General features: G+C 51.6%; 2 protein-coding genes across 21 annotated transcripts in view; one reads left to right on the top strand and one right to left on the bottom strand.

Moving 5' to 3' along the window:
- PPFIBP2 (PPFIA binding protein 2) overlaps positions 1-13000 on the top strand; it is a 163692-nt gene extending 150692 nt beyond the window's left edge. For 10 of the 20 annotated variants that reach the window (XM_042233096.1, XM_060399948.1, XM_042233094.2 and 7 more), the window contains 2 exons: positions 546-722; positions 2753-13000. In XM_042233096.1, coding sequence (XP_042089030.1) covers positions 546-722; positions 2753-2989 — 414 coding nt within the window. In that variant the 3' untranslated portion in view covers positions 2990-13000. Of the gene's footprint in view, positions 1-545; positions 1285-2752 lie in introns of those variants that run through there. The other 10 variants (XM_042233095.2, XM_060399963.1, XM_060399957.1 and 7 more) reach the window with 2 other exon arrangements.
- On the bottom strand, positions 10963-20493 carry LOC101106282 (NADH-cytochrome b5 reductase 2). Its single transcript, XM_060399965.1, has 9 exons — positions 20258-20493; positions 18323-18466; positions 18005-18077; positions 14949-15055; positions 14545-14674; positions 13938-14021; positions 13158-13243; positions 12027-12126; positions 10963-11155 (listed from the first exon to the last, which is right to left on the bottom strand). The coding sequence occupies exons 1-9, from the start codon at positions 20276-20278 to the stop codon at positions 10983-10985; spliced, it is 918 nt and encodes a 305-aa protein (XP_060255948.1). The 5' UTR covers positions 20279-20493; the 3' UTR covers positions 10963-10982.
- Between the last annotated feature and the right edge of the window lie 709 nt (positions 20494-21202).

The following is a 21202-nucleotide window of genomic DNA, read 5'->3' as shown; positions in this document are numbered from 1 at the left end:
TGGGCAGCCAGCCCTGGAGGTGGCCAGCACACAGATAGCAGAGGTCCCGAGGTCATCTAAGCACCAGCTCCACTCAGAGGGGCTCTGAATCTCACACATCCCCGCTGCCTGAGCTGTCCTGCCAACTCAGCACAGCTCCGGTGCTGGAGCAGGCAGGAAGGGCTATCCATGTGGCTGCCCTAGGTGCTGTGAGAAGGCAGGGGGTGCTCCCTGTGTGGTTGCAAGTCCTGTGAACTTGGCCTCTGAACAGACTGCAGCATCTTCAGGGAGTCCCGAGTCCTCCCAGGGAATGTCAGCATCACAGGGCAAGAGTTTTGGGCACGGAGCCTTGAAGGAGCAGCTCTGCTTGCTCAGGACAGTTGATCTGTTGGCCTCTCCCCAGCAGGCCAGTTGCTTCCAGGAGTGCTAGTTTGTGAAGAGAGTTTTTCTGGAAGCAGTTTGCCTTATTCCTTCCCTCACAGGCCTGCTCTAAAATGTGTTGTCAGGTGAGCTCCATACCAGCTCAGTCATCTCTTTCTCATCGTTTTGCATCTGCTGTGTTTTAGCCAAGGAAGCTGGGATTTTCACATTTTGGAAACATAAGAAAAAAGAAGTTTGATGAGTCGACGGACTACATTTGCCCAATGGAGCCCGGCAACAGTGTCGGTGATGGTCACAGGGCCTACAGTGGCGCCCAGGGCCTCAGCACCCTCGATGCCCCTGAACTGGACGGGTTGGAGCAGGTGGGACCGATCAGCTGATGCCTCTGTCACCCGCACTGCCTGTGCGTCCTGCAAGCTCACAGTAACTCTGCGTGTGTCACCACATAACTCACCTCACCCCCGCGTGTGCGCATGACCCGCAGAGAACATTTCAGCCATTGCGCACCCCTGGGCGTCTTTCTCCGAACCCTGCGGGTGGTGTGGAGAAAGGTATGGAGGTACCTTTCTCCATGGAGAAAGGAGCTGCATCCTTGCTAAGGGGCCAGACTTGGGGACTCAGGAGGAAGGACACTTTAGGATGCTTATACATTTTCGGTAAGTCTGAATGTCCAGCTATAGCACTGGTGGCCACACCTGAGCTTGGACACAGGTCCCAAGACCGCAGACAACCCCGAGGGGCTCAGCTCTCAGGCCCCTCAGCTGCTCCCCCATGGAGGGCAGTCCCAAGTGCCTTGGGCCTGTGGCCAGAGTTTTGGCTACAGGGACAGAGCAGGGCCTTCTGCTGCGGGGACAGTGGAACTATCGTGACTTCATTCAGCGGTGGTCTCTTCTTTCAGTAATAAAACCCGTATTTATGTAGAAAGCGAGCAGCACAGCCTATCTCTAAGCGTGTCCAGGGGAGTGAGGTGGGCACATGGACAGCTGGAGTGCTGCTCAAGAGCCCACACTGCTGAGCTGGGCTGTGATTTGCAGGTGTCCTGAGCGAGGGGGATGGGGCAAGGAGGCACCCTCTCCCAGCCTTTGGAGGAGCCTGTGGCCTCACTTCAGGGTACACGGCCCAGTGGGAAGCCCAGAGGCACTTTGCACCTCACATTCTGCTGTTGTGCAGACCCTGAAGCTGGTCTCCATTCTTGCGAGGGGAAACCAGCCTGCCTTGCTGGCAAGCCTCTCTTCTTGCGTGTGTTGTGCGGGCTCCGCTGTGACTGCCCTCCCTGGGCCTGTGTAGGGGTTGCTCTGCCTTGGTGGAGCTGGAAGAGACCTGGCTTCCTGTTTTAGAGGCTGACTGACTGAAAGTGGGTCTTCTAGCTGGGCCTGGTCTGGCCAAGGACAGGGGAGGGATGCACCCGCCAGTCTGGGCTCCTGCTCATGAAATCCCAGTTGGGCCCAGTGCAGCTTTTGGCTCCACTGGGTCTCCTGGGCCTTGTCTGCAGAATCCAGACAGCAGCCTCATAACTGGTGGCCGCAGCAGGGCCTCACAAGCCCAGTTTGAACTCTGGTTCTGTTCCAGATGGAGGTGATGCAAAGTACCAGCAGCCTCAGGCCATGGCCTCCCAGCCTCCTTTGAAGTCCAGTTAGCAAGGAATGTGGGCACTGGCTTGCAAGTTGTTAGCACAGCTGCTGTTTGATCCCAGGGCCGGGACTACTGACGAGAGGTGCTCCCCGGGGCTGAGAGCTGGGCACAGCGGTTTGGAGCTGTAGTCAGGGCAGGCTTTACCCCTTGTTCCTCTCTCATGTCCTGGTGGGAGACTCTCCGCATGTGCCTGCTTTCAAACCCTGCATGGGACTGCGATGTCACTAACTCTGTGCGGCCTCAAGCAAGTCCTGTATCTCTTGGTGGGGCCCAGTTTTCCCACCTGTAAAATGATGGGTTATATGCAATGCCCTCAAAGGGCAAATTTACAATGTCCACAAAGGTTTTGGGGAGGAGGAGCGGACCGGCATTGCCTGAGCAGGTGGGACCGGAGGTTCCTGGCAGTGAGGATACCTGGCTATGCCTACACTGGGGCATCAGTGTCTGAGGTCCTGCTGGTCCTTTCTGAGGTCGGCATCAGAAAGGCCTTCATCCCACTCTCCATGCTCCTGTGTCCCCTCAGAGCTGGCACTGAAGTGGGACCGCGGCAGTGTAAGTGACGGTGTGGGACAGTGGAAGCTCTGCCTTTCCCCAGGGATGAGCAGTGCGTGCTTCACCCCTATGTCGCTCCCCAGGGCCTGGCCCACTCCTTGCCCACTCTCCCAGGGAGCAGGCCCAGGCAGGATAGGACTTGCAAACCACCTCTGCAAATCCTGAGCTCAGTCCATGAGCACTGACCAGGCCACTGCCCATTTTACAGATGGCACCTTCGGAAGGCACCGTGACGCAGATAGGGCTCCTCTCCCAAGACATTCACCGCCTCACGGTAGGACTCTGGCCCTCTCTCTATAGTAGGACCCGTGCTGGGGAGGCCCCGGGAGTTTGGTGTGGGGCTGGCTTAGCCCCGCTGTCTAATCCAGAGCCTGTAGCACCAGCGCTTCTGCTGGGGGAGAGCAGATGGGACGGAGGGCTGGTGCCGGAGATGAGCCAGCCCTGAGGCAGATAGAGGCCCAGAGGCCTTCTCCACTGGCCTGCTGCTACTCTTGAGCCAAAACCAGCTAAAGTGTTCTAGGTCGCAGGCCCTCTGTCCAGGCCTGGGGCTGGTGAGGAGACCAAGATACTCAGCAGTTCTGGGTCACCTGCCTTGTCAGCCCAAAGCCCAGGCCTCACCCCTGCCTGATGGACAGGGCTCTGCCCTCTCTGCCCTTGAGACACACATTTCCTGTCACGCCTCTGACTTTACGGACATCACAGGCACGAGTCCATCCTGGCATGTCCAGCTGGGACGAACTGCACCATGTGAAGCAGCTCAGACCCAGGGGGAGGAGCCACTCTGGAGGGAGACTGACTGTCCCTGTCTGCGACCTTGGGCAAGTCACTGTCTGTCAAGCAGGGCTGATAACATCCTCCTTGCCAGGCTGGCAGGCAGACCAGAGCTGGTGGAAAAAGGCCAGAGAGCAGAATCACATTGGTGAGGCCCGGTGCCTCCCAGGGCCTGTCAGTTCTGGACTGCCCCAGCATGAGCTCACTGGCCACAGCGTCCACCTCGCTGAGGCCTTTGCTGGTTTATTGAGCAGATTATAAAGGCCGAACCCAAGGCAAGACAAGATTGGGGGACTTTCCCTGAGTCCAAAGAGGATCACTTTTGTCAATTTGTTTTTTCTTGGCTCGCACACTGAAATGAACCCACCCAGCCTTGTCCTTCTCACTTCTGACAGACCTTTGGTGGCCATGAGCTGGCACCTTTAAAGGTCGGAGCAATCTACTGTTGACAGTGTTGGTGTCCCTGGGACACCATGAACTTACAGGGCGCTGGTGTCAGGGCCAACCCAGGACCCTGCTGCTCCCCATGGAGCAGCTGCAGGGCAGCCTTGACCTGTTGAATGCTGTTGAGCAGGGCCTTCGGCTGTGTCCTTTCAGACGATGCTGAGCCAGGACCAGCTGCTGACCGACTCCCGCCTGGCCACTCCCAGATCTGAGGACTGGAGATGACTCTCTTCGTGGCTGGCAGCCCAGAGAGGCACGTGTGTGGGCCCGAGTCCGCTTCGATGGGAAGCTCGCCCACGGCCACCCACAGAGCCCAGACTGGGCCCCAGGGCATCTCCGACGTGGGTGCTGACAGGACAATGCGAGGCTGTGGAACAGATGTCCACAAGGTGGCCCACAGGTTTTCAGCTGTGCTGTGCTCTCCACCACAGCTTTTGTACTTTTTATACTTTTATAAGTGGACTGTAGAGTGCTTTTGCAGGGAGGGCAGTGAGATGCCCACACACACTCAATGACTCAGGCCATCCCTAGCAACAGCCGGGGGCACTTACACCAAAGGGGAAGGGCTGTGAGTCACAAAAGCTTTGCTGGAAAAAAAAAATTCTGAATGTTCTGAGCTGACTGAAGGGATAGGAAGCCCCCTCCGGGGCTGCTTCCGTATGAAAGCTTGTAGTGCATTTCCGTTCCCAGGAACCTGGCTGGAGTGACAGCAGGGAAGGAGGAATGGACTCCCTTGACAAGGCTGCCCTTTTCTGCAGTGGTGTCTCAGGTTCTCAGGGCTGTGGGGCCTCCCAGCACCTGAGCGGACATCTCTGCGGCCTTTCCCTTGTCAGCCTCAGAGGCAATTTATCTGATCAAACAGCTCCCTCGAGTGGAAGGCCCTTTCCATTGCAAGACATCTCAGGTATGTCCTACCTCAGGGAGAGGCGCCTGCTCAGCGGCCACACCTCACCCTCCCAACTAGCCTTCCCCCCTGAGCAACGGCCCTAACTCCTCCCTGTGGCAGTGCTAGCTCTGGCCTCATCTCTCTAACTTCCTCGGGGGCGGCGGGGTGGGGAGGGTCTCCCACTTGGTCCCCTCTGGGTGTTCTCTGTACAATCCCTGGAGGTGCCTCCCCAAAGCGCTGTTTTCATCCTGCTAAGAACTCAGTGCCGCAACCACCACAGGTTAGCCTTCAAAAGCCTCGGCACCCAAGGCCCCTCTGAATCTTCAGCATTCGTGAGCCCGTGCTCCTGCCTTTCCCTCACCGGAATGTAGTTTTCTCCTCCTCCCTGTCATGAGGCTGAATCCTGTCTGCCGAGGTTCAGATCAGCCCAGCCTCTTTGAGGAGGCTTTCACTGAGGGTTGGAGGTCCCCACCCCAGGGTGCTGTCTCACCTGAGCACCTCCTGGCTCTCCTTGAGGTGGTGTGGCACCTGTCTGCACCCATGCACAGCACAAGCTCACCTGAGCACCAGCTACAGACAGGCTCCTGCAGACAAGAGTAAGGCCCTTCTCCATCGTCACATTCCCTCACATGTGTGGGTTAAATACCTTCCATTCTGGGCCAAGGAGCACTGGGGATACAGGGGTGAATGCCAAGGTCTTTGCCTGAGGGTGTGGATGGTCCAGGGTAGGAGTACAGGTCTGTTTCAGACAAGAGCATGTGCTGAGCATTACAGAGGCTCCAGTAGAAGTGTCTACAGCCTCAAAGAGCAAATTGTCATTTTTAACGGAGGGCTGGGGAGGGGGACTGAAAAGCCTCCAAGGAAGAGGTGATACTTGAATTTTGAAAGATGAGTCAGGGCCAAGTATGCCAGAGGGGAAAGGCACTCCAGGCGGATGGACCTGAACCATCCCAGCACGCCCAAGGAAGTACCTGAAGTTGGTATGACAAGAGCGGAGCTTCTTGGCCCCTGCATTGCTGTCTTTTGGGGCTGGTACGTCACTGTGCTGGGGCCATCCCGTGTGCTCTAGGATGGTTAGCAACATCCTTGGTCTCTCCCTCTAGATGTCAATAGCTCCCCTCTAGTTGAGGACCACTGAGCCAGAGAAGGAGGCCCAAGGAAGGAAGGATCTGGTGAGGTCAGCTGGAGCCCTGATCAAGAAAGGCCAGCCTCCTGGAATTGACCTTGGAGACAACAGTGTCCAGGGAGGGACTACTGGAAGCAGTGAGAGGTTTAAAGCAGGGGACAGGCATGGGATGATTTGTGATTAAAAGAAACATCTGAAGGGAGGACCTACCTTACTCATCGTGCAGTGCCCGGCACTGTGTCTTTCTCTGAGTAGGGACCTCACTGAGGATGAGCTCAATAGGCTAAGCTGCCACCATCTCCCCCAGCCCCCACTGGCCCTCTGAGAGACTGACCTGTGTCACGCCGCCACTGTACTTCAGAGAATTCTCTCGAGCTGTCTTCCTCTTTCTCTCTCTCCTGTATCCCTCACTCTGCCCCGCTACCCACATGTACACGTGCGTAAGAAATCCAGTGACACCAGGTTCAAACAATGCTGCTACTCTGCCAGTTTTTGCAAAAAGTGAACCACTTGGAGTTAAACTCAAGTTTAAAGCCCAGCTCTGCCACCTACTGGCTGAATGACCTAGGGACAAGAGCTTCACGTCTAAGTTTCCACGTCTGTAAGACATGGAACAAAATCTGCACGGGATTTCTGACTCAGCAGAGGGGAGAGCAGCCAAGATAGCAGAGTAACGAGATCCAGAGTGCACCTGCTCTCACGGGCACACCAAAATCACAACTGTCTGCAGAACAACCATCGATAAAAAAAAGACCGTAGAGATCTTCTACAGTTAACGACAAGAAGGAACCACGACGAAACAGGTAGGAAGGATGGACTTTCAGTACAGTCAAATCCCATACCACCTCCCCAGGGCGGGCGACCCAGACTAGGGAATAATTATATTAGAGAGATTCTCCCACAAGAGCAAGAGTTCTGAGCCCCATGTCAGGCCGCCAAGCCCAGGGCTCTGGTCCGATCTCTCCAGAGCAGCTGTTTCTGAAGCCAGTGGGGCTTAACTGCAGAAGCCATACCCCGAAGCATTCAGGAGCTTAAACATGGTTGATGGTGGCAGCTGACAGCTTGGCTTAGTAGCTCAAGGACCACACCCTGCCCAGTGGCCTACAGGCAACAGTACTGGGCCACCTCAGGCCAAAGAACTGGGTTGGAACACAGCCTCACTTATCAGCAGACAGGCTATCTAAAGACTAAGGAGCCCACAACTGCTTCTGGGTTCACCCCTCAACATAGCCCAACTCACCAGGCTAAGACCTGGCTTGTAAAGCAAGAAAACTACAATTCCCCAACGCAGGCCAGACTGTACCCTGGGACCAGGTGGGTCCCGACACCCCAGGTCCCAAGCCCAACTGTGTTAGGAACCAATGACCTCAAACTCTAGGGTCCTTGGCCCAACAGTCAGACTTCAGGAACTAGCTCTGCCTGCCGGTAGTCTGGCCCTAACCCCAGGAACTGGTTTCATCTGTCAGTAGGTGGGCAACAGCCCCAGGATCTTTGTGACCCTGATTCTGCCCACCAGTGAGCCAGCACTAGCCCTGGGGCCTCCTTGGGTTACCACACCCAACCAGACCAGGGGGCCATCCAAGCCCAATGCGCCACAGCATAAAGACCCACGCTGCCCTCTGAGGGGGAACCCTAGAACACATAGCTTGGGTAAGGAGAGGAATACACCGCAAGGATGCTTCCTACACAAGGCCACTTCTCCAAGGTCAAGAAATGTAACTAACCTACCACTTACATACAAATAGTAATGCAGACAGAATGAGGTGGCAGAGGAAACCACCACTGCTGAAAAGAAAAAAAGGGAAAAGAATGAAATGAGGTGAGCGTAAGAGAACTCTGGGACAACATCAAGCACACTAATATTTGCATTACTGGGGTCCTGAAGAGGGAAAGGGCTCGAGAAAATATTTGAAGACAGAATAGCTGAAAATCTCCCCAACTTGGGAAAAGAGTCACCCAAGTCCAGGAAATGCAGAGGCCCCCAAAGAGAAACATAGCAAGACACGTTGTCAAAATGACAAAAATTAAAGCTAAAGAGAGAATACTAAAAGCAGCAAATAACATTAAAGGGAACTCCCATAAAACTATTAGCTAATTTTTCAGCAGAAACTCTGCAGGTCAGAAGGGAGTGGCATGATACATTTAAAGAGTGAAAGGGAAAACGCAACCAAGAATACTCTACCCACCGAGGCTGTCATTCAGATTTGAAGGAGAAGTCAAAAACTTTAAAGACAAGCAAAAGCTAAACAAATTCATCACTAAACTAGCTTTACAAGAAATGCTAAAGGAACGTGTCTAGTGGAAAAAGGAAAGGCTGCCAGTGTAAATAACAAAATTATGGAATGAAAAATTCACCAGTAAAGGCAAACATACAGTAAAGGCATGAAATCAGCCTCCCGCAAAGCTAGTAGGGATGATAAAAAACAAAAGTAGTAAAGTCATCTCTATCCACAATAAGCAATTAAGGGATAAACCAAACAACTAGATGTAAAATATCAGGAAGAGTAATTGTAAGGGTGGGGAAAGTACAAATGCAAGGTATTTAAAATGCAGTTGAAAGAGATCAACAGCTTAATCATATATACATACAGACTGCTGTACAAAACCCTCAAGGTAACTGCAAACCAAAAATCTATAATATAAATACTGCTGCTGATGCTAAGTCGCTTCAGTCGTGTCCGACTCTGTGCGACCCCATAGATGGCAGCCCACTAGGCTCCTCTGTCTCTGGGATTCTCCAGGCAAGAATACTGGAGTGGGCTGCCATTTCCTTCTCCAATAAATACACACAAAGGACTCCAAATGTAACACTTAAGATAGTCATCAAGTCACGAGAGAACAAAAGAAGGGGGAGAAAAAGACCTTCAAAAACAAATCCAAAGCAACACAATGGCAGTAAGAAAATATATGTTGATAATTACTTTAAGTGCAAATGGTCTAAAGAAAAGACACAGACTGGCTGAATGGACACAAAAAGATGATTCTTGTGTTTGCTGACTACAAGAGGTTCCTTTCAAATCTAGGGTCACTCACAGACTGAAAGCGAGAGGAGGAGAAAAGACATACCATGCAAATGGAAATCAAAAGAAAGCTGGAGTAGCAATACTTACAGATGAAACAGACTTAAAGACTGTTAAAAGAGACGACCAATGGATCACTGAAGAAATCAAAGAGGAAATAAATACCTAGACACAAATATGAAAACACAATGTTCCAAACCCTGCGATGCAGCAAAAGCAGTTTTAAGAGGGAAGTTCATAGTGATACAAGCTTACACCTAAAGCAACTAAAGAAAGAAGAATGAACAAAACACAAAGTTGGCAGAAGGAAAGAAATCATAAAGATGAGAGCAGGAATTAATGAAATGGAGGCTACAAAAAAATAGGAAATATCAGTGAAACTGAAAGCTGTTTCTTGGAAAAGATACACAAAAATTGCTAAACCTTTACCAAGACTCATCAAGAAAAAACAGAGAGGCCTAAATCAGTAAAGTCAGAAATGAAAGTTAACAACTGACACCACGGAAATGCGAAGGATTGCAAGAGGCTATTTCAAGCAACAATGAGCCAACAAAATGGACAATCTGGAAGGAATGAACAAAGTTAGAAAGGTATGCTCTCTCAAGACTGAACCAGGAAGAAAGAAAATATGAACAGACCAACTACCAGTACTGAAATTTGAATCAGTAACTTTAAATCTCCCCCAACAAACAAAAGTCACACATGAATTCTATCAAACATTAGAGAAGAGATAACACCCTTCTGAAACTATTCCAAAAAATTGGAGAGAAAGGAACACATCTGAACTCATTCTATGAGGCAATTGTTATCCTGATAATGAAAATCAGACAAAAGTATCACAAAAAAAAGAAAATTAAAAACACTTATCACTGATGAGCATAGCTGCAAAAGTTCTCAGCAAAATACTGGCAAACCTACCCCCAACAATACGTTAAAAGGATTGTACACCATGAAGTGGGAACTATCCAAGAGCTGCAGAGATTTTTTTCAATATCTACAAATCAATCAGTGTGATACACCACATTCACAAACTGAAGAATAAAAACCACAGGATCATCTCAATAGATGCACAAAAAGCTTTTGATAAAACTGAACATCCATTTGATAAAAATTCTCCAGAAAGTGGGCATAGAAGGAATATACATAAACATAATAAAGGCTATACATAGCTTTCCATGCCTAGGTATAGCTAACATCATAGTCAACAGTGAAAAGCTGACAGCATTTCCTCTAAGATCAGGAACAAAACAAAGATATCCACTCTCACCTCTTTTATCCAAGTGTTCTGGAAGTCCCAACTGCAGCAATCAAAGAAAAAGGAAATAAAAGGAATCCAAACTGAAAAAGAATTAAAACTGTCACTGTTGCAGATGACTCTATATAGAAAGTACTAAAGGCAGGCCCACGTTACTGGAGGTCATCAGTGAATTCAGTAAAGTTGCAGGATACAAAGTTAATATATAGGTGTTTGTAATAACCACCCCTAACCCACCCACCACTCCAGAATAGGACTTGGCATTTAGACAATGCTAACAAAGACACACCTCTTACCTCCATTTGTTGTGCCAAGTACAAGGAATCTAGGATTCTGGGGCCCACCTTGACTACTGCCCTGATGTGTATTTTAAACACCATTCACATTTCAGGGTCTCCCACAAGAGAAGGAAGCGTGCATGTGGAGGGTGCCTGAGCACTCTAATAGGTCTGGCCTTAAAAACCGCACTCTAGAAAGAATGGGGTCAAGAGAAATTATCACAAGTTGACGTGACCCCACGTGGATTCTCCTGGAGTTCTGCCCCAGCATTTTTTGACAGTTCTGACCTCCCAAGGACACAAGATGCCAGTTCACATGTGGAGCAAGCCAAGGCCTTCTACCTGTCCAGCGGGTCACCCTCAGACCCACACTCACGGGCTATCTGCCCTGCACTGAATTTTATCTCACTGAACTATGGGAAAAGATATACTGAAAGGGAGTTCCTTCAAACTTCACCAGGCAAGGAGGCGCCAGAAGCCCCTTTATCTCCTGCCTCTCGAACCTTTTTCTTAGGCCCACACCAAAAGAGAGGAGTACCAGCGTACCCGAGGGTACATGACAAGGGTCTTTGGATACTTCCCAGGTTAACATGGTGAAGCTGAGCTCACCGTGAACCATGAACAGGACCAGGCAAATCAGGAAAGAGCAAGAGAGACTTTAGTAGGTGAAAATCATGTCCTTGGTATAACCCAGTTTCTTCAGGTTAGGGTGTGCAGCTGTCTGGATCAGGGGTGGTGGGCCACACACCAGGATGAGCGTGGACTCCCCAGGGGCAGGGAGGTGCTCCTTGATCATGTCCTTGGTAATGAAGCCTGAGCTGTACTTCCAGTCTGGGGTTAAGCATAAAAAAGCTGTAGGCGGAGCCAGTTTGCATCCTTGACCCCAGGCCTCCTCCCCTCCCTCCCTTTAAGCCTGGGAGCTTTGTTGGCCAAAGCTTAGACATCTGTGCTGCTGTTTTCTGCAGAAACTTGAGAGTAGAGGATGTGGGTGGGTCCAGGCAGCCCTCTTAAGTATTTACCCCAGATCCCAGGCTCACTGCTGGGATTCTGAGTCCCTGGCTGGTGTCTGTCGGCTGTAAGCACTGACGAGGGTGAACAGCACAGTGAGACAGATGCACCCACGTGTAGCGGAAACTGTGCCCAGCAGAGGACGCAGTGGTGTTTGGGGGCCGGCTCAGTTGTATGGAGCCCTCTGCTGGCCAGAGAGCTCTATGACAAGGCAGGCCTAAGTGCTGTGTGGGAGAGGCAGCCTGCCAGCGGTGTGAGGTCTCTGCAGGGTGCAGTGTACACTGCGGCCACTGGGTGCTGGCTGGGGCTGCAGCCACTGTCTGCGGTTCAACTTGCAAGGACTGCTGTCCTAGGTGAGGTGAACGGTGCCAGGTGAAGGGGTAAGTCTCCATACTGGATGCAGTGAGTGATGACTCTGTGGGATGCTGTGTGGAGTGGATGCTCAGCGTAACCCAGGGATCCCTCTGATGTCACGGGGCAGTGTGTGGAGTGCCGCTGAGATGCTGGACACCTACCCTCTCCTGCCCTTACAAACAAGTCAGCCCAAATCGTCTCTCTCTCAGATTCCTGCATTTCCCAGTAGGGACATAGCCCAAGGCCTCAGCCACCAAGCTCACAACCAATCAACCAACCCAGGGACTGGTTGGATCCAAGGTTGGAGCTGACCCATGCTGGGGACAAAAGGGGACCATACCAACAGGAGGCCTGTCCAGCGTGTACCACAGGTTGAACTGCATTGGATGAGTTCTGGCAACTTCTTCAAGCTCGTTTCTCATCAAGATATCCTCCTCTGTCTAGCAAAAAAAAAAGGGGCAGCATGAGCTGAGCTCCTCCAGGGCATCCTACTTGTTCCCCGCACTAAGCTCGTGGGTCCGCACATTCCTGTGCCAGTCATCCAGTACTAGTTTGAGTGCTACCTGCAGACTCTGGGGCAACAAGTTCTGCTGAGGCTCCGGCACAACAAACACCCTCTGGTGGAGGGAAGCGGTGGGTGACTGCCCTCCACCTGGAAGGCTGTGTCTGAGCACTGGGCATCCCGGCCCAGCTCCTGCGTCCACCCTGAGTGCCAGGCAAGGCAAAGCCAGGAGAGCTACCGCAGAAGACAGAGGCTGTAGCCTCCACTAGGGAAAGTGAGCAAAGCCAAAAGATCTGTTGCAGGCTCAGAGATTTGCTGCACACGAGTCCTGGACCTTAAAACTCATCACAATCCTTGTCCTAACAATTTCACGTCTAGGATTCTGTTTAAGAAAATAATCTAAGTGTGATCGAGCCTAGGCACAGTTACTCATCACTGTATCATTTATAACCATGAAAACTGAGAGTAGCCTGGAAAAGGAAATTTAGTAAATGATGGTACAACTTGATATAGACTGATAAAAGTATTTACAAAGTAATAATGAGAAGAAAATGCCTGTGAGGTAATACTGAGTGGAAAAAAATGAAAAACTATAATTGTGACTATAAAGCACGTATAGGACAAAGACAAAAAAATGAAGTAAATTATTTATATGCTTTTGTATTTCCTGAAATTTCCACTAAAGGCATCTATGATTTTATATTGGGGAAAAGCACAGAACTATGTATTAAAGAAGGAAAGCTTAGTGCTTATGGTTGGTTGGAGAGACAGAGTTTAAAAAAAAAACAAACAAATAAACAAATGGAAAAACAGGCCTAGACTCAGTTTCTCTGGCTGCCAGCAGCCCTGCTTGAGCCTAGAAGCCCTTCCACAGCCACAGGCACAGATTAGCATGAGCTCAGTGAGCAGGGAGGGGCCGCAAACAGTGGAACATTATTTCCCTGTTCAGGCCTGCTCAGCAGAACTGACCTGGTTGGCGAAGATAAGGGACATCACGGTCTTGTCACTGGGCCTCCTGGTGACGCAGCGGATGAGCTGCAGCATGGGCGTGATCCCTGGAACACAGTGAGCACGCAGGCCGGCTTTCCCTCCCCCTCTGATGCCCGCCGTCCCTGCTCAGCAGCAGCTTCACAGGTTCCCTTGATCTTGATTACTTTTCTCACATCTGTGCCCAGAACTCAACGTGCAGAACTGCCCTTCATCTTGGTTTCTCTTCTAACGCAACAGTCCATCAAAAGCCCTTCTCACTTTCACATGGCAGCATCGGCTTTGAAACTGGACTGCATTTAACGTCCTGCTCCCTCACTGTCTGAGCTTTCTAGTGTCCTCGTTTGTAAAACAGAGCCAATGACAAGTAAATGTGATAGTTTTTTTTAATGCCCATTATGGTGCCTGGCGCGTAGTAGTTCACATTACGTGATTGTTCTCATCTGTTAGGCATTCATTTTCAAGGGATAGGGAGTGTCAGGCTTGAATAGGATCCAGGAGCCCTTGGAGGCCATGTGTGGGCTGGCCCAGCCTGCCCCGCAAACTCACCTTAGAAGCTCCAGGGGCTCCTGGTGTAGCCCCCATGTTGGTTAAGGGGAGCAGGGCATCCAAGGTCAGAGTCGAGAACTGCCATTGACTTTGCATCCCCATTTCAAACAGCCAGGGAAAGAATCTCTTACATCGCCTCTTCCAGGACCATGACTCCAAAGTGAGAAAGGTCTCAGGGTTCACCCTGTGGATGAAGCCCCCGTAGCCTCTTACCTGTGCCCCCAGCAATCATTCCCAGCTGATGCACCAGTTTAGTTTCAGGCTCACTCGTTTTGTATGGTTTGAATACAAACTTCCCTGAAATCACAAGAGGGTACTTCTCATGTCTACAACTTGCATGAACATCATCTTGGGCCTCCTCAGCCAGCCCTGGTCCACCAGGGCCCAAAGCAGGAATAGAGCTGGGGCATTCTTGGGGAGTAACTATCTTTTCTCCTGAGGAAGGAGGAAGGCATGCTGAAGATAACATGGAGCCTCACAGAGCACTCTCACCCAAGCTAGTGAATGAGTAAGTGACGAGTGTGTGAGTAAATGGGTGAGTGTGCATTCCTTCCACCCATCAACGCTTTATCCACTTTTCAGCAACAGCCAAGTGCCTTTTGTGTATCAGGCATTGTGCAGGAGATACAGTGATGAGGAAATACCAATCACCCCTTTACCTTCATGAACCTTATAATCTCATGAAGTGGGTATGTGAATGAATGTATGAGGACTTCAAGGACAAGAGCATGTGACTCAAATCTTAGGCGTTTTCTAGAACGATGCAACAAGAGTGGGGATATTCCTCCCAGCTGGAGGCCTAGTGTGAAGCTCCCAGTACCTGACCCATGATAGAACAGGCTCCCAGATGGCCCTTGAAAAAGGATGGTGTCCCCAATTTTCATGTTCTCCAAGTACTGAGTCATCTTCCCCCCTTCTGGGTGATTAGGATGCACATTTTTGAAGTAGATCTGAAAAATAAAGCAGCACAGTTTTCACACCTTTAGACCCGAGACTGCAGCCACATACAACTCAGGGATATATTTGCTACCAGAAACTGTCAGGAGCAAATCCACTGTGCTCACGGTTGCTCTGAGCAACCCCTGAAGACTTCACTAGGGCGACAGCTTCACTGTTAAATGCCACTGCCAGGAAGCCCTGTCCAGCGCATGCACCCCTTCTCCACCCACTGCCCTGAACAGGCTTGCGACAGTGAGGCAGCTGGATGTGGCAGGCATCCTTTACCTTGATGATTAAGTCCACAAAGCCTAGGTCGTCATCACTGGACACAGGCGTGTAAGCCCTGACCACCAGAACACCGTCAATTTTGGCCAAGAGATGAACATAGTTACCTACAGAAAAGACACCACATGTTAAGACAGCAGGGCCAGCCTAAACAGGACCCAGAGTTTCTCTAAAGCAGCGGTCCCCAAAGTGTTTGGCACCAGGAACTGGTTTTGTGGAAGACAGATTTTCCACAGACCAGGGCAGAAGAGTGGTCTGGGGATGGTTCAAGCACATTGCATTTATTGTGCACTTTATTTCCATTTTGTGGCAATCTCAGGATATTCCACCATGACTTTAGGGCTAGGATTTGGGTTCCTATGGGAATCTAATGCCACGGCTGATTTGACAGGACGCAGAGATCAGGCAATAATGTGAGCGATGGGGAGCGGCTGTAAATAGACAAAGCTCCACTTGCTGGCCTACCGCTCACCTCCTGCTGTGCAGCCTGGGTCCTAACAGGCCACAGACCAGTACCTGATCATGGCTGGGGACTCCTGCTCTAAAGGGTTAAGCTTACAGGGGTGAGGGGGTGCACAGTGTGGCAGGGTGCATGGGAGGAGGACCAAGAAGGGAAGGAGTCCAAGCCCAGGATGCCTGGATCCTAGGCCTGCCCTTATCACCACATGTGCAACCCTGAACAAGTCACTTCACCCATACACCTGCCCTGACTCCGTCATTGTGCTTACTGTGTCCAAGTACTCTGTGGAGCAGGAAGAGCTAACTAAAGTTGGAGGCTGAGTATTAAAAATTATAGAAAAGTGTTTCGTTTTTAAAGCAAAACATGCTGCCTTCATAAAGTCATTTCTTCCTAGACTGGATGTATCCCTGGGGTCTATGAATGAATCACAGCCCCCTCATCTGTATCCTGCTGCCTGGGATGGAGCAGGCCTGGGCTCACAGGTATGTGGAGCCTCAGGATTTAGATATCCATAGACCATGAGTTCCAGCAGAAGCACTGTCTCCCTGGCCCATGGCTCTGCTGAAGGGCAGAGTGAAGTTTTGAACCACGTAATTCTGCCTCTCCAAGGTAGACATGAGCAGACCACGGTGGCCAGAGTCCTATGGATTCAGCAACACATGATGAGCTGGGCCACTCAGGTTTCTGTTGGATCCAACCTGGGAGACTTAAGTGACTAAGGCAATAGTGGTGAGGTCAAAAGCTGCAATCAAGAGATGGCAAGAGGCAAGGGCAAGAGGAAGTTCTATGCCAGAGTATCTGAGGGAGGAGAAGCCGTGTGTGCACAGGACAAACAGAGAATATGCAGACAGAAGCAGAGATCCAGGGGGAAGGAGGAAAAGGATGGAGGGGTCATAAACCAACGTCTTTGAGGGGCCCTAAAGCCTGACTATGGGTTAAGAAAGAACAGGCTTAGGATGGATAGACAACAAGGACTTACTGTATGGCACAGCAAACTATACTTAATATCCTGTGATAAACCATCATGCGAAAGAATATGAAGAAGAAGATATAAAACTGTCACTTTGAAATTAACAGAACATTGTAAATCAACTTTACTTCAATAAAATTTTAAAAAGGACTAGCTCAATGTCTCTGGCTATGGCCTGGTTGGTCACCAGGGATACCCAGGAATAAACACCTGCAGCAGCTTCTTGCTGAGAACTCATTTGATGCTAGAAACCTCAGAAAGGCTCTTTCAGATGCAGACAACCTGGGCCTGGCATGGCAGCAACCTCAAAGAAAATGGGTCCACAACTGGTCCCGAGCCCCCATCTATGACCAGCTTCATTTCAGCAGAGCTGGGATGCGTGAGCACTCCTTGAGTCTTCGTAGCCGACTCTCCCAGAAGCCTCTAAACTACGTTTCCCACTAACTGTGCACTGCCCACACCAGGACTGAGGCGAATGGGTCATGGCAGTTTCTAAGAAATTCTACTTCTCAGAGGTTTTCATTCTTTAGCTTTCTTGCCAATAGGACTGGCCTCAGAGGCCAGGCAGAGGGCTGCAAAGCAAGCTGACACTCAGCTCTTAGGGCTGAAGAAGAGAGGAAGAAGCAAGGAGGCTTCTTCCTCAGAAACCTGAGTGGCCCAGCTCATCATGTGTTGCTGAATCTTCTGGATGAGGATCTCCACCAGGAAGGCAGACAGCACTAGCAGTTTGTACAAAGTTTCAGGCTCTGGGCCTGGCAGACACTAAGATAGACTCAGCCATCTGGTGGTGGTACAGATTGGCGTTGCTGTGCTCAGCTGCTCAGTCATGTCCGATTCTGTGCGACCCTATGGACTGTAGCCTGCCAAGCTCTTCTGTCCATGGGATTTTCCAGGCAAGAATACTGGAGTGGGTTGCCATTTCCTACTCCAAGGGATCTTCCTGACCCAGGGATCAAACCTGCATCTCCTGCATTGGCAGGCGGCTTCTTTACCACTGTGCCCCCTGGGAAGCCTGGTGGTACAGATTAGAAACCGTATTAACTCGGAACCCTAGGACTGTTCAGGCTCGTACCCACAATGGGTACCTCTGTGTGTGCATGGGTCTGAAGCCCCCGCTGAGAATCCATGTAGTGGGGTCGGGGGAGGACACCAATTTCCTCCTGCTTCTCCAAACATTCAGGGCCTTTCTCCCTACAGTAGGGGAACATCAATTCCTCCCATCCCTCCCAAGTGCACAGCACTTTACAGTTTGAATTTCACATCCATCCGTCACTTCTCACAATACCACCAGTGGCAGACAGGCCTGGGAAGCCCCATTTTATAGACAGAGGCTCAGAGAGGTGAGGGACTTGTCTACACTTGCCCAGCAAGGAGCTGACAATGGGATCTTAGACATTCTGACTCTAGAGTTGCTTCTTTTCAATGCTCATCACAGTATCAGTGCTGTGTCAGCCCACATGGAACAATGAGAAGGGGAATGGACTGTCCCCAAGCCCATCTCCCCAGCTCTCTGAGCTTATGTGGCTCAAGCAAGGTAGCAGGGTAACCTCTGCACCTCAGCCGAGTTTCTGATGGGAGCAGAGTGCCTGCAGCACCCAGGTCCGGTGGTGACAAAACCCCACTCACCTACAGGAAGCCCTAAGGCATGGTCCAGGGAGGGCAGTCCAAAGCGAAACCTCCGAGTGTTGTGGCTGATTTGCTGATAAAGTAGAGACAGGTTCTGTCAGCTTTCTGGAAGTCTTGCTGGGCAGCTCAGATGCCTGGGAAAGGAGCTCTCCACACACATACACAGACATGTGTATGCTCTGGAGAGCAAACCAGGGGCCATGAATGCCCACCCCACTGCCCTGGCCTCCCCAGGCACCACATGCCCCACACCTTGTCTTCCTCTCACATCACCCCATCCGCATCCCTGACAGCAGAGGGGGAGGGCTGCCCCATCACCTCTTTCTCAATCAAAGGCAGTGGGTACTTGGTATCAGAGTTCTGTAAGGTGATGTGACGACTCTTCATCACGTTCTTGCTCTTCAGGGCAAGCAGGAGCACAGTGATCCCAATAACAGTGACAGCAAAGAGCAGGGACGGGTCCTACCGGACACAATGTGAGCAGGCCCCTCAGGTCCTGCCTGCCTTGGGCAGCACAGCCCTCAGGCTCGGCGGAACCCTCTCCACACCAAAGGCATGTGTGAAGCTGGACTGTGCCTGAAACTAGGCAGAAGTAAAGGTGCCAGAATGGAAGGCGGCTGAGCCTCCAGCAGACCTGAGTGTGGGGAGGGGCCAGCTACAGATCAGACTAGCTGGGAGGTGTTAAACTCCCAGCCAGATGGCCCAGGAGTGCTAATGTCACCAGACATTTCAAGCCCATCTATCTCTATTTTGTCTACAGTCTAGGGTGCAAGTCCTGGAAGTCTCTCCCTTGAGGTGGAGGGGTGCTTCTAATACACAATTTGGAATGAAGGCCTCAATCCTCAGGGACAGAGCTAAAGAGGGGGGATTAGCTGTTGATATCTAAGAGGTATAGGGCTCCCCTCCCCTACTCCCTCCTTCCAGGTCCGGCTAAGGCAGAGGTAGGGGTGGGGTGAGTACCCCGGGTGCCAGAGCTGCTCCAGGTCTTTGCTCAGAATCCACCAACTCCCACCCTTAGCAAGAGTGTCCTTGCTCACAACCTGCCAACTCCCACCCTACCCACCCTTAGCAGGAGTGGACATAAATCTTTAAGTTGAAGGGTTCAGAGATAAAGGAAGTTATATGCACCCACAAAAGGAAAAAAAGAACAAAACAGATGGAACCAGTTGAGACCACAATGGCAATGAATCTGACCTCCAGCAGACCCTGAGTCCTCATCTTGCTATATGAGTGTATTAAATGACACACCTATTAGTAGCTGGGCTTCCCTGGTAGCTCAGCTGGTAAAGAATCCACCTGCGATGTAGGAGATCACTGTTTGATTCCTGGGTCAGGAAGATCCCCTGGAGAAGGGATAGGCTGCCCACTCCAGTATTCTTGGGCTTCCCTTGTGGCTCAAAGAGTAAAGAATCTGCCTGCAATGCGAGAGCCTGGGTTTGATCCCTGGGATGGGAAGTTCCCCTGGAGGAGTGCATGGCAACCCACTCCAGTATTCTTGCCTGGAGAATCCCCACGGACAGAGGAGCCTAGTGGGCTCACAAAGAGTAGGACATGACTGAGCAACTAAGCACAGCGCAGCACTGGTAGCCAGGACCAGACATTAAGGACCAAAAAGGGAGAAGAAGGGGGTAGCACTCCACTCCCTCATAAAAAGCCCTGCCCTTTCCCCATAGACTAATGCATTTTATCCTTGTTGCCCTTTAAATACACACTGCCAGGTGGGCAAGGAGTTGATCTGTGAACTTAGTTCCCTCTTCTCCATTCTTTGGCCACTGAATCAAGCTTGTGCCTTATACTCGCCTACGCAAACCCGAGTGGAAAAGGCACTCCCTGCCACCAAGCGAGGGCCCCAACTGAATTCCCTAACAGCTGATTTGGGATACTCCGTTACCTTAGCACCCAGGATACACCCACACCCTTCGAGGCAAGCCAGTGAGGCCTTGGCACTCACCTGCCAGGGACTCTGCGGGGCTCCCGCATCCACCCCCGACCCTGCCACCCCTGCAGCGAGAGGCCCGCCGGCAGGTGGATTTGGGAAAGGTCCTCCCGGCCCTCTTCTCACGCTGGGAGATCCCCGCCCCGCACAGGGCCTTCTCAGGCTCCGCCCCGCCCAGTGCCGGCCCCTCCCAGGCCCGGCCAGGGTGACAGCGTCTCCGGGCTCCTCAAGGCCTGCGGGGTCGGGGGACTCTGCCCGGCTCCCGCCCTGGCTTCTCTGGCCGCTTCCCGCCAGGCCCCCTGCTGCTGGGAACCCACCCGGAACCAGCCGCTGAACATGTCGGAAGGGCGCTGTCTGGGAGGCGGGGAGGACTCCAGGGACAGGGGCTAGGCCTGGAAACGGGCACCCAGGATGGTCGGTGGGCCGCTCTGTCGTCCCCACCCTGAGGGCCAGTGTTCCGAAGCTTCCTCCTCGCGGGATTCCGGCTCTGCTCCAGCCCTGTCCCCAGGACCCCAATCCAGGGGCTTCCAGGGCGGAGCTGAGGCCCCGCCCTGGGAGCTGGGGCCGGCCTCGCTCCTCGTGTAACATCCCTTGTTTATTACGTGGCTGCCTCCGCATCCTGGTCCTCTCGCCGGACACGCTGAGCCGCTCGGGTGAACTTCCTCTACTTGCTTGTTTACACAAGGCAAGGCTGGAGGAAGGCTCTGCTGGTCAAAGAAATGGGAATCCACTGCAATTCAGAAAGCACAGAAATATATACAGCAGACATCCAGAATGAGCTCCTACTCTGAGCCTAGTCCTTGACCAGGTGTTTGGAGGGGGCGGGAGGTGATTGAGTTAAAGAGGACAAAGCATTCATTCATTCTCTGTTGGGAGAGATGATAGGTACCCAACGCAAGCCCAAAAAGGGTACAGAATGGCAGGCGTAGATACCTTTAGGGGGACTTCACAGCAAATTTCAGAACCTTGGTGGTCCCCTCCCCCCATCAATTCTCCCATCACCAGTGGCAAGGGTGAATCCTTGCCTCCAGGGCCTGAGTAAGACAGAGAAGCCAAGAAATGGACTCCACTCCCAGCCCCACACACCACCACAGGCACATGCATAATGGAAGCCTCCCCACCCCAACACCTGCAGGTGCCAGCATTTCATTGTCAGACACTTTAATTTTTGGCAGTCTATTAGACAAGAGCCCAGTTTTGGGCCCTGGAAGGGGTCCGCCTTCCTGCAACAAATGGCGACTCTGGTGGGATTCTTCTTTGCT

This window comes from Ovis aries, chromosome 15, assembly GCF_016772045.2.
Source record: "Ovis aries strain OAR_USU_Benz2616 breed Rambouillet chromosome 15, ARS-UI_Ramb_v3.0, whole genome shotgun sequence".
Taxonomy (NCBI): domain Eukaryota; kingdom Metazoa; phylum Chordata; class Mammalia; order Artiodactyla; family Bovidae; genus Ovis; species Ovis aries.
This window is presented reverse-complemented; position numbering and strand designations above follow the sequence as displayed.